Source organism: Cavia porcellus, unplaced genomic scaffold (genome assembly GCF_034190915.1).
Source record: "Cavia porcellus strain 051 isolate PalLab524CR breed Dunkin Hartley unplaced genomic scaffold, mCavPor4.1 scaffold_17, whole genome shotgun sequence".
Lineage (NCBI taxonomy): Eukaryota > Metazoa > Chordata > Mammalia > Rodentia > Caviidae > Cavia > Cavia porcellus.
This window is the reverse complement of record NW_026947500.1, coordinates 54,886,298-54,897,773: the sequence shown is the minus strand read 5'-3', so window position 1 is coordinate 54,897,773 and position 11,476 is coordinate 54,886,298. Positions and strand designations below refer to the sequence as shown.

The 11,476-nt window shown below is 35.1% G+C and overlaps 1 protein-coding gene across 1 annotated transcript in view; it reads left to right on the top strand.

Moving 5' to 3' along the window:
- Window positions 1-952: 952 nt before the first annotated feature.
- LOC100715578 (membrane-spanning 4-domains subfamily A member 4A-like) overlaps window positions 953-11,476 on the top strand; it is a 30,676-nt gene continuing 20,152 nt past the window's right edge. Inside the window, exons 1-4 of the mRNA XM_063229094.1 lie at window positions 953-1,127; window positions 3,299-3,427; window positions 6,716-6,772; window positions 10,907-11,008. Of these exons, the coding sequence (XP_063085164.1) occupies window positions 993-1,127; window positions 3,299-3,427; window positions 6,716-6,772; window positions 10,907-11,008 (423 nt within the window). The 5' untranslated portion in view covers window positions 953-992. The remainder of the gene's footprint in view (window positions 1,128-3,298; window positions 3,428-6,715; window positions 6,773-10,906; window positions 11,009-11,476) is intronic.

Here is an 11,476-nt window from a genome sequence, read left to right as displayed (position 1 = left end):
TTGTTTCCGAGATAATACTTATCAACTAGTGTATTCCCTCCCAGGTCTATAAATATTTTACATTTTATTCTTTAGGAATTCTCTGATGTTCAGTAAATATGTTCTGAAGCCTGGGGCCACAGTGTGCTGATGTGACTCTGTCTCTGTAATTCTGCACCAGTTCTTCCTGATGCAGTCTTTATCTTTATCAATCATTTCCTCTAATGTATAGGAATTTTAGTTATTTTCTGGTTTTGTAAATAAGTGGGTTGCAAATCTGCTTCTCCAAGCCATTTTTAGAAATATTCTGGGTGAAAAGAAAATAAAAACTAATTTTGGTTTTGTTTAACTTGAATTTCTACTTTATTTCATTATTATATTTCTCTAAATTTTGAGTAATTTACTTTAACTTTATGTTCTATCATATTCTTCTTTTCTTTTACACAGCTTTGCATACTGTTTAATAGATATTAATATATAATGTTTTAAATGATTAGTATATTATTTTATTTTTCCTCTACATTTCCATGAAGTTAACTTTCCCTCTTTTGACTTACAATTTTTGATAGTTATCTAACACTGTGGTTCTCTTGATAAATCACGTGTAAACTTTTTTCCATCTAACTGTGAATTCTTTTCCTGAATAGAGCAAACTTGGACATGGCAAAATTTTTCATGTTGTGCTACGAGTGAGAGGGCACATGTGTCCAAACCTAAGACCTCTGTGGAGGCTCAGAAGCATAGTTGATGTACTCAACTGCACCTTGACGAATCTTACTAAGCTTCCCTCCTGTCAACTTTTAAGCAGAAGGTTCAGGGAGTTCTGAACATAGACTCCCATTCTTTCTACCATGTTGCGTCTTCTATTCCCTGGGCTCCATTATGATATAGGAAAAGAATTTTAGAGAAGTCTGTCCTCACAGGACAAATGACCTCAGAGTGCCATGTTCCTTTCTTGTCATTCCCAGGACCACACCCTCAACTGCATTTCTTAGTCTGCTGTCATAACAACCATGCATGGAGTGGAATCCACCTCAATGGACACCAACCCTGCTCTGCAACAACTGGAGTCACCGGCTGCTCAACACTCCTTTGGGTGGAGATTGATGGCAGAGAAGTTCTTGAAAGGGAAACCCAAACTCCTGGGGGTAAATCACTTGCAGATTTGGGAGGAGAGTGGTGCTGTTGTGAACTCTCACTTGAACACCCTAGTGCCAAATTTCTATTCCTCTGGTCTTGGAACACATCAACCTGTAGAAAATCATCAGAATTTGATTCTCAGGCCTCATCATTGGGAAATGATAATATGTTCTACCACATCATGCTTCCAGTTTAGTTATATTTCAAGTAGAGTGACTTCAGGTCTATTTTAGGTTGCTGGTCATTCTCAAGAAAAAGACAGGAACAGAAAAGGCTGTATGCACTGCCCCAGTGCCCGCCTGGTAGCTAAGGACCTGTGCTGTTCCTGTTTCTCTGGAACCATTTCATAGCCTGCTCTGCAGAAGATAGAATAGCTTCCTTTCTTCAAGCACTTCTCTCTGGATTTGTGGTCAATGTGGTTAAATTTAAAGGAGAATTGAGAAAGAGAAAAATGTCAGAGAAGGGAAAAGTTCCTTGATGATTGGGGTTTATCCCTATCTTGAATTTGAAATCAGCAAGGGAAAAAATCATTGTGTATACATTATACACTTCAATTTTTCATTGTTCTACTTTCATTTTGAAAATAATTATTATTTATGCCATATGGGATATGTTAGCATATACCACAATTAATTTTAAACATATTCATGTGCATCTTAGGCTGTGCAATAGAAGTTTTAGCTTCATAGAAAACCAGGAAAAAATCCTATATCTCCTGTTTCCACTGCCCCCAGATTTGCATCTTCCGACCTCAAGTGGTCTCCTCAGAATGCTGTGTTGGCTCCAAAAGATGAACCTACACTGACATGTGGCACTGGCAGAGGTGCACACTTATATGAGGATTTACTCTTTCTGTTGTTCACCTTGTAGGTTCTGAGCCATACAGAAGGACATATACCCATCATTATAGTATCACATAAAGTCTCCTTTCCCTGAAAATCCTGTGTTCTGTCTGTTCTTCCTTTCCTTGCTGTTCCTAAACCCAGAATCCACTGACCTTTTATTGTGTCTGTAGTTTGTTTCTTCTGGAAACTCACACAATTGGAATTATGCAACACACTGCCTTTCAAATTCATCTTATCTAGAGCCCCAAATACTGAGGAATGGAGTTGTTCACGGCATTCTTTTATTTCCTGTTAATGTCTTATGGGATTGGTATTCCTCTGCCCCACCCTAGGCTATTATGTCCTCAATAAGCTTTTTCTAATTTGTCTGGTTACAATCTTATTTTCATTTGTATTTTTATTTTTTATGTATTTATTGAACCAGAGTCTCCCTATGTAACCCAGGCTGACCTCAAACCCCTGGCAATATTCTTGTTTGGCCTCCTGAGTGCTGGGGTTATGGTATCCAGCACTATGCCTGACTCATTTACCTTTCAAAGACAGTTTTTTAGCTTTTAGTTGTATGAATTTTATAATTGATTTCCTATTTTCAATTCATTGACTATTGATCTAATTTTTACATTTCTTCCTTGCTTACTTTGGCATTGATTTGCTCTTCTTTTTTGGGTGTCCTAAATTGGAAAATTGGGTGATGGATTTCTAGATCTTTCTTTTTACCTAATATGTGCCTTGGAACTCCAAGCACTACATTTGCTAGGAAAATGTGTATGTGTTTTCATTTATAAATTGATGTCATTTTATTTTATATAAATACTATCCCTTCTCAGCCTTGTGGCTAAATTCAAGTGCATTTAATATAGACCCCTTTTTACACCCTGGGATACACAAACCTCTCGCACCTCGGACTCTGTAATTACAATGTGCTCTCAGTCCCCACACTCTGTGAATGTACAATCTGCCCTGTTTTGCTCCTTGGGTATATTGCCTCCTTTCCTAAATGTATTGCTCCTTGATAGAATAAATGCTTTGTAAATCCTGGGTGACTCACCTCTGGGAAGATGACAAAAGAGAGAAACCAATGTGAATGAAATAGCACTATGGGCTTAAAAATATCTCTGAGCGACTTTCTGCAAACTCCCTGTGGATCTGAAATTACAGAGGCAGTGACACATCTTCTGAGCAACTCTTTGTGTGAAATAAAGGGAAAACAGACTACGCAGAGGGGATGTGACTCTATCCAAAGATGGAAAATGGAAAAAATTAAGTAGTTGGAAAACAGCTGGCACAGGCATCATTTTGTCATAGATAATAACATTATTTTTCACCATTTCTAGACCATGCAGATTCTGATTGCTCTGATGAACTTTGGATTGGGAAGAGTGACAATGAGTATCATAATGTCAATTTTTAATGCACATCCCATTTTCTACGGCCTTGGTTACCCAATCTGGGGCTCTGTGATGGTGAGTAAAACCCTTTTTGAGACCATTGAAGGTGACCTCATTGTTAATATCCTAACATTGGATTCTTGTCCTGACATGATCCCATGTGGCTATAAATCTGAGAAAGGTATCTTATGTTTCTTTGATTTGGTTTTCTAGTACTTATGATAGTAATAACAATATAAAACTCATAGAAAGCTAGGTAGATGCATCATTTCATGTGCATGACTCAGGGTGTAAGACAGAGGCATGCGACCAAAACCCAACTTGCAAAGCCATAAGACTGAAACCAACCTTCATTTCACAGTAAAAACCCTGTGTTCCACTATTTCCAGGTGAGTCAACTCAGTGCTGCAAGGACTTCCAAAATAGAATAAGATCAGACACATTGAATTCATGAATATTTTATGTGATTTTCTAAGATCATTTATGGATAACAGACTTGTCTTTACTGATCTCACCCAGACCTGCTTATGTGGCTTGGAAAGGCTCCCACTTCTATGAAAGTCAGGGGAAACAAAAAGAGGAGCATTTGGCAAGGAATAATTAGATGCACATGTTGTACCAGCCATTTATAGTGTTCAAACTGCCAAATCAAATCTTAGCAAACACTCTTCATAGCTGGAGTAACTCCTTGATAAATTTCATTTTCATTTAAATTTGATAACAGTTGCAATTAAAACTAAAGCTAGAATTTTAGAATCTTTCCCCCAAGTTAAGATGTAAGAAAATTGTTCAAGATTGAAAAAATAAATAGAATATAAGAGGTATTTATTGCTTAATTGATGGAAACAGACTACTATTCTGTCTGCTAAGGAAAGAATAATTAGTTGTATAAAGGGCATGTGTTAGAATTGGGAAACCAAATCTGAGTGTTATGAGTCTTCCACTTACCAATGAAAGTGAGGATACAGCAGAGCATGATAGCAGTTCCGCCTTTTTCTTCTCCTTCTTGTTTCCAGGAGAGGTGAAAGATCTGAAGACAGCAAGTGCTGACCTACTTCCAGGGTCCTATGCATCTTAAGTATCAAATACAGTACTGCTAACACCAAGGATACCACTTAGCAAACCTCACTGTGATCTGGGTGCTCTACTGAATGCCATGTATGTGCAATATGATTTCCAAAACTCAGCAGACTTTTGAGAAAGGGTTTCTCATTATCTTCATTCTATGAATGAAGAAAATGCAGCTTCAATTAACTTAATCACAACATCACACTACTATTAAGTAAAAGAACCAGAACTCACGTAATAGGGTCAATATAATTTGGAAAATGCATCATCTAACAACTCTCATTACCTGAGGACTGTTTCACTTTCTTTCCAAAGCCACACTGGAATTCAGTTTGTGAATTCGAGGCCATCCTTTGCAGGTTCAGCAGAGGTGGGAGCTGTCTGTCAGCTGAGCAGTCATGTAGACTAATGTAGGCATGCCCCTCCAGAAGAGCCTTAGCTTAAAGGGGATCACTTTTGCTGCTAAACTCTATTGTCCTTTCTGAGTTTCAAACCTTGCCTATAAATTATATCGTTTTTCTTCCTTATCATGTGCAATGTAGAAATATTCAGAACAAATTAAGCATTTCTCTCATTTTTCACTTTTGGTCATCATATAAGTCCTTTATTAGAAGCCTGTAAAATTATACCCATATTATTTGTTCCAATTTTCTTTTGCAAGGTTTTGGAGCATTGCAAAGCTTTATTTACATGTAATGTTAACATTCGTTGTTAATTTTTTGAAATTTGTTTCTTGAGATAGCATGTAGAGATGTCACAAGTAAGTTAAACATACTATGTATGTTTTCATATGTACACTCTGTGTATACATGTATATGTGTGCATGTCCACAAGGGATTGGCTTTGGGGCTCTTATGAATTCCTAAATTAAAACCCACAGCTGATCAGGTTAAATGAGCCCTCTTTTGGCAGAGTCAAAACCTGTGATTGTGAGGCCCATTTCTGTATATTTCTGCTATGGTAAATAAAATAGCTTGATTGATCTTAACTTTAATAATAAACCCAAATATTGTTTACATGTGTATGTACTCCATGCATAACACTCCATCTATCATACTAAATTTTTATAGTCTGTAATAGTTTTTAACTGATAATTTGTTTTTAGTGTTCACTTGCAAATTCACTATTTATATTCATATTTAAATATTAACTTTAACTAGTCATTCCAAATATATTCCTGTATAAAGATTGTGATTAATAGCATCAGAATAGAGTGCCATAGTTTCTCATGTTAATTTGACTGGACCTAGAGTTTCCCTATTAAAGATGAAAAGGATTGTACTGATTGAGATGTTCTACCATAGTATAGAACTTACAGTTCTTCATATTTAATCAGTAATGTTACAATGTTGAATTGTATTAAATGTCTTATTTTTTCATTAATTTCATTAGTACAGTTTTGACATACATAATGATCACATTCATCGTAGGAAATTTGTACCTGTACACAACAAATCTTAAGTCATTTCTCCTATTAAAAATCACAATTATAATGTGAATTTTTCCCTTAATCTATTAACTTCATCAATTGTAATAATTTTTAGCACTGAATATATATGTGTTTTTGAAGACATTTCACACATGTTCATGATTTATTTCATAAAATGTGATGATTCCCTCTATTAGATTTTTGCATAAATCCAGTTGTTTATATTAATTATTTCTATCATTTGTCATTAGAAATTTATGGAGAAAGTGTATCAAACCATTTTACTTCTTCATAAATTATGGTAGTAAAATAAATTTAATATTGCTATTATTAAATATGAAAAGCAAACCTAGAATTCCAGATGAGTTACATATTTTAAGCAGAAGGTTTGAATGAGTTGACACTAGCCATATAAACTAAAGGGAAAATAACTGCTCAACGGATGGAAACAAACTAGCATTTTACTCATCATGTGATAAGATTTAAGTTTGTCTCCATTATTATTTTATTTACAAAATTTAAATTCAATTCAAATGAAAATAGTTCTTGGTTTTTTTTATTTTATCCAATTTAACACCATGTTAGAGTCAGTTCTTATTTGCAGTTTGGAAGGATTATTATTCAATATTGAGATGACTTTAATACCATTACCACTAGATGTGCTTTAAAAGATCAATAAAATTTCCCCCAAAATCCATCTGCTAGGATTTCTCTGTCACTTCTGGGAAAAGAAAGGTTTATTTTGCACACTTAGTTCTTTAAGGTAGATGGGTTGTTTAACATACCTGTCAAATATATGAATAGATTTCAGTTATGATTGAATATATTTGTTTGAAGTTTACATAATTTTTTTCTTTTATTCCTAGTTTATTATTTCAGGATCCTTGTCAATTGCAGCAGGAATAAGAACATCAAAAGGACTGGTGAGTGTGCTTCCACTTTATTTTTTTCCTACTCAACATGGATTTATTGAACAAGCGTGTACGCTTCCAAAGTAGAAACAGATTCAATGTAACTTTATATTATTTTCTAAAATCATTTTAGATGAAAATGTATATATTTACGTGTTCATTCTATTATGTTTTTAGTCAGATAAATATAGATACATCACTACCACTATTAGACTCTCTAATGTATCATCAAGTAGTGAACTTTTTCTCCTGCTGTCAAACCACTTAAATCTACTTTATTGGCAATTTTCAAGTAGACAATACATTACTGATTCATATCATCGTGAGGTATATTCTGCATCTAATAACTGAAACTTTACACATTTCTACCCATGTCCCATATTTCCTCTCTGCATCCATGAATTCGAATTCTGTGGGTTTTACACATAAGTGTTTTGCTTATTTCATTTTATAGGTACAGGTTCTTAAATGGGGTAACTGCCAAGATTTCCTTCCTTTTTAAGTCTGAATAATAATCTGATGTTCTATACATACGTGCTGTGGCACAGGTGAACATATAGATAGATGTAGATCTATCTCAATTTCTGACTGCAGTGATAATGAAAAGTGTGTAATGAACAAGGGCATGCACAAGTCTGTTGGAAGTGATGTTTTCCTTTCCTTTGAACACATGCTGAGAAGAGTGAATCTGGGTCACAGAGTAACTCTACATTTAACTTTTTGACTTTCCATGGTGTTTCCATTAATAGTTATACCGATACACTTCAACTAACATTTTCCAAGGGTTTATTTTCTTTTATATTCTCACCAATGCATGCTATCTTTTGTTATATTACTAAAGCCATCTACAAAACTAAGACATGACATATAATTGTGGCTTTGATTTGAATTTTACTTGTGCTTAGTCATGATGGCCATTTCTTCATTAAATTGCTCAGCTCTTTAGGAAACAGCTTTCTGAAAGTCAATCTTGATTGTCAATTTTATTAGGTTGAGAAATGCCTAGAAAATTCATAAAGAATGATTCTGAAAGTGTCTGTGTGGGGAAGGTTTCCAGAGACGATTGGCATGTGGGACAGTAAGCTGAGAGCAAAGTCCCATCCTCACTGTGGGTAGTCCATCCAATAATCTGTGTTCTAATGGGACAACAATGGAAAGAGGAGGAAGCCCAACCACAGAGCTTGCTCCCCCCTCCATATCCTGCCCACAATGGGAAAAGAAGGCTCCCCCAGCATGCTTTTCTGCTGTGATTATTCTACCTCACCTCCAGTGCGCAGTAAGAAGCCTGCAGGCCACAAACTGATGCCTCTGATACTGTGACCCTAAATAAGTCTTTCTAGCTTTCCGTTAATTTTCTCAAGTATTTCATCACAATGATGGAAAATTGGATAAAACAAGGTCCTTTGCCCAGGTTTTAGGTATTGATTTTTTGCTGTTGATTTCAGTGGGTTCCTTACATACTTTAAAAGTTGATCTCTTTGCATATATATATATATATATATATATATATATATATATGTATAGCTTGCAGATAATATTTATTAGGAATGTGCTAGAAATCTCAACATAGTAATTGAGTAAGGAGTAGAAGTGAAAGAGGAAAAGACGGAAAATCTGTAAATATAATTATTCATAGGTGTCCCTATTGTGTCAAGACATCTAAAGAACATACACAAAATCAATGAGTATATAAATCAAATACACCTATTTCCTACATATGTCTAATGTATAAAAATCTATTGTATACATATGTATATGTATATTTTGCTACAAAATGTTTATAATTTCTAGTTATGAAAATTACAATCCTTCTTCCTGAAAATCCTTTGTAGAAACAATATAAAGTAAATGGAGAGATAAATTATTCAAATGAAAAACAAAACAGTATAATGAAGATGCCCTTTTCTGCAAACTAACTTATGGATACAAAACAATCACAATTAATCATAGGTCATATGTTTTGTGCAACAAGTTATTTGATTGTATTTCAGGTAAAAGTCCAAAGAGATGTGTCTTTGTTACTTTTCTCTCATTGCTGGGACAAAACACCTGACCCCCAAAATGAAGGAAGGAAAGGTTCATTTAACTCAACCTTTGTGGAAGTTTTAGTCCATCATCAACTGGCCCAAGGCAGAGTGACATGGCACTGGGGCAACACCTCAAGGCATCAGCCAGCAAAAGCAGCCAGAGCAAAAGAGAGGAGAGAGCAAGCCTTTTTCCTTCCTTATATTGTATGCAGGCCACTTCCCCACTCCAGGGTGGGTGTAGCACTCACATAACCTGCTTGCCCTCATTTGCAGGGAATGAGGATATTTACAAAGAACCATAGCACTTGGTTAAGTCTCTTACTTAAACTTCTAAACTTCTCAAATTGACAAAATGTATCAACCATAACAAGACACAGCCATCAAGAATCTTCAAGAGCATGATGGTTGAAATTATTTAATTTTCACATAAAATTATTAAAAGTTGATATCAAAACTTTAAGATAGATAGGAGAAAACTCCTGGACTTTTCTTTGGAAATGATGTTGCAACCCTGATACTTTTAGTTTGTTTGTTTGTTTGTTTATTTTTATACCAAAATTCAGACAATAAAATGAAAGTAAGCAAGACTGCATAAAACTAAATAGCTTCTGCAGAGCAAAGGAAACAATCACCACATAAAAGGACAAGCTAAAGATTCAGAGATAATTGCAAACCAGAGTGTGTGTGTGTGTTTTTTTTAATCATACGAAAGTGTAAGTTTTTCCTGGTTGAAGTTGTCTTTCAAAAACTTTATTAAATAATTATCTAATAATAGAATTACTAGAATAAGACTGAATACATGGACAAAGTAGTTGGAGATAAAGTGTTTTTGAAGATAAAGGGGATTGATGACAGGAAATAACAGTGGCTTCAATCAGACAATCCTTGAAAGCTTGAAATCCCTGCCCATGAAAATAATAGTACGAAGTACAAATGTCTTAATACTTACTGACTTTTTGCTGCATTCGTTTCAATTGCATCCAAAAAGTATACGAAATTTTAATGAAAGAAATTTCTAGTAAGATTACTACATAATAGCAAACAAACATAAACCAAAACTTTCAAGCATCAAAACTTTCAATATCTAGCATAATGACTATTGAAATTATCAAAGTATTGAGTATGAAATGTGTAGGATAAGAAGTGGAAAATTTAAAGTGATGAGCAGAGATATGTCTGAATATGATTTTGTGTTGTTTAATGAAGTTTCACTTCTTTTCAGATCCAGAGCAGTATAGGACTGAACATCACCAGTTCCGTGGTAGCAGCCGTAGGGTTCATAATCATGGCAATCAGTATGAATGTGTTGGCATTTTACTATCCATTCCTTAACCATAATCAGACAGTATATACTCTTCCCATGTGCTTTTCCATTGCAGAGGTGAGTCTTCATCTTCTCATGGTGGAAACACTTCTAGAAACTGACAGTTGTGGGAGAAACAAAAGGTAACTTTCTGAAGTCACTGAGTTACTTTAGGAAGTTGACAGCAATTGAGAACAGAAAAATATTTACAATAAATAATCTCTTGAGTTAGTTTTTACTAAAAACCAGTCATTAGTCTAAACCAAATTATTTCTCTTACCCTTGCTTTGATATATAAAGCATGCTGTGACTACTTTGGATTCACCTGAAGAATCCAGGATAATCTTACCATGTTGGCTAATAAGCAGTTTATTTTTATCAGCAAATTTAATTCCTTTTTCACTATATCATCTGACATATTCTGAAGTGCTGGAGAGTAGAATGTGAACATCTTAAATCAATCATTATCTTGTCTACAGTCATCAAGGTGGAAGATCAAATTATAACATCAATATGGAATTGCTGGCATCTGAAAAAACTAAGACAGTAGTTAATATTGCCATTTCCACCACCATCTTGTTAAAGTATTTTCACATTCTGAGCCCACGATGACACTGGAAAGTACTAAATGAGGGGAAACACTGAGTATTTTATCTGAGAAAACAGAATAAATTACATTCAGTAGGTAAAAAATTGGCCAATTAATTTACATGAATTAGTAGCAAGGCTTCCAATGCCTTTCTTTGATCATTGTAATTAGAGGTAAAGGTTAGAACCTGAATTTCCTCTTGTTTTTTGTTGTGTTTTGATTTTTAGGGTCTGAAAAGTATGGTGCTCATCTTAAGTCTGCTGGAACTCAGCATTGCCGTGGCCCTCTCTACCTTTGGATGCAAAGTTGCCTGTGGTTTCCCTGGTGGGGTAAGTGTTGGCCATCATTTGAAAACCTCTCAATTCATTTTCTGTTGCTGTGTGACCAGGTTCACAAACCATTATTGGAGTCTTGGTCTAGTTCCAATCTACTAAGTGAGTGAACAGCAAAGGTTTAAACAAAGAGACAAATGGTATGATTCTAGGACTCTAGGAAGATCAAAACCCTCTAATTAAATTGAAGATTCCCTGGGGGTTAAGACATGGAACTTCTCCTGGCAGCCCATTTTTATTTGGTTTACAAAAAAAGGAAGGGGATACTGAGGTAAGCACAAGAACTGAGCAGGACCTTGGGAGTCAGTTCACAGACCTCTCCAAGAAGAAAAGTTTGCCAATTAGGAGATCTAATCTTATCTCTAAAGTTGGAAGTTTTGTTGCTCTGAATAGGGGTGTCAGCAGCCTGTGTCCTCAGTTGCCTCAGCTGTGGTGTCATCTTGACTTCATAGCATTTTCCCAATA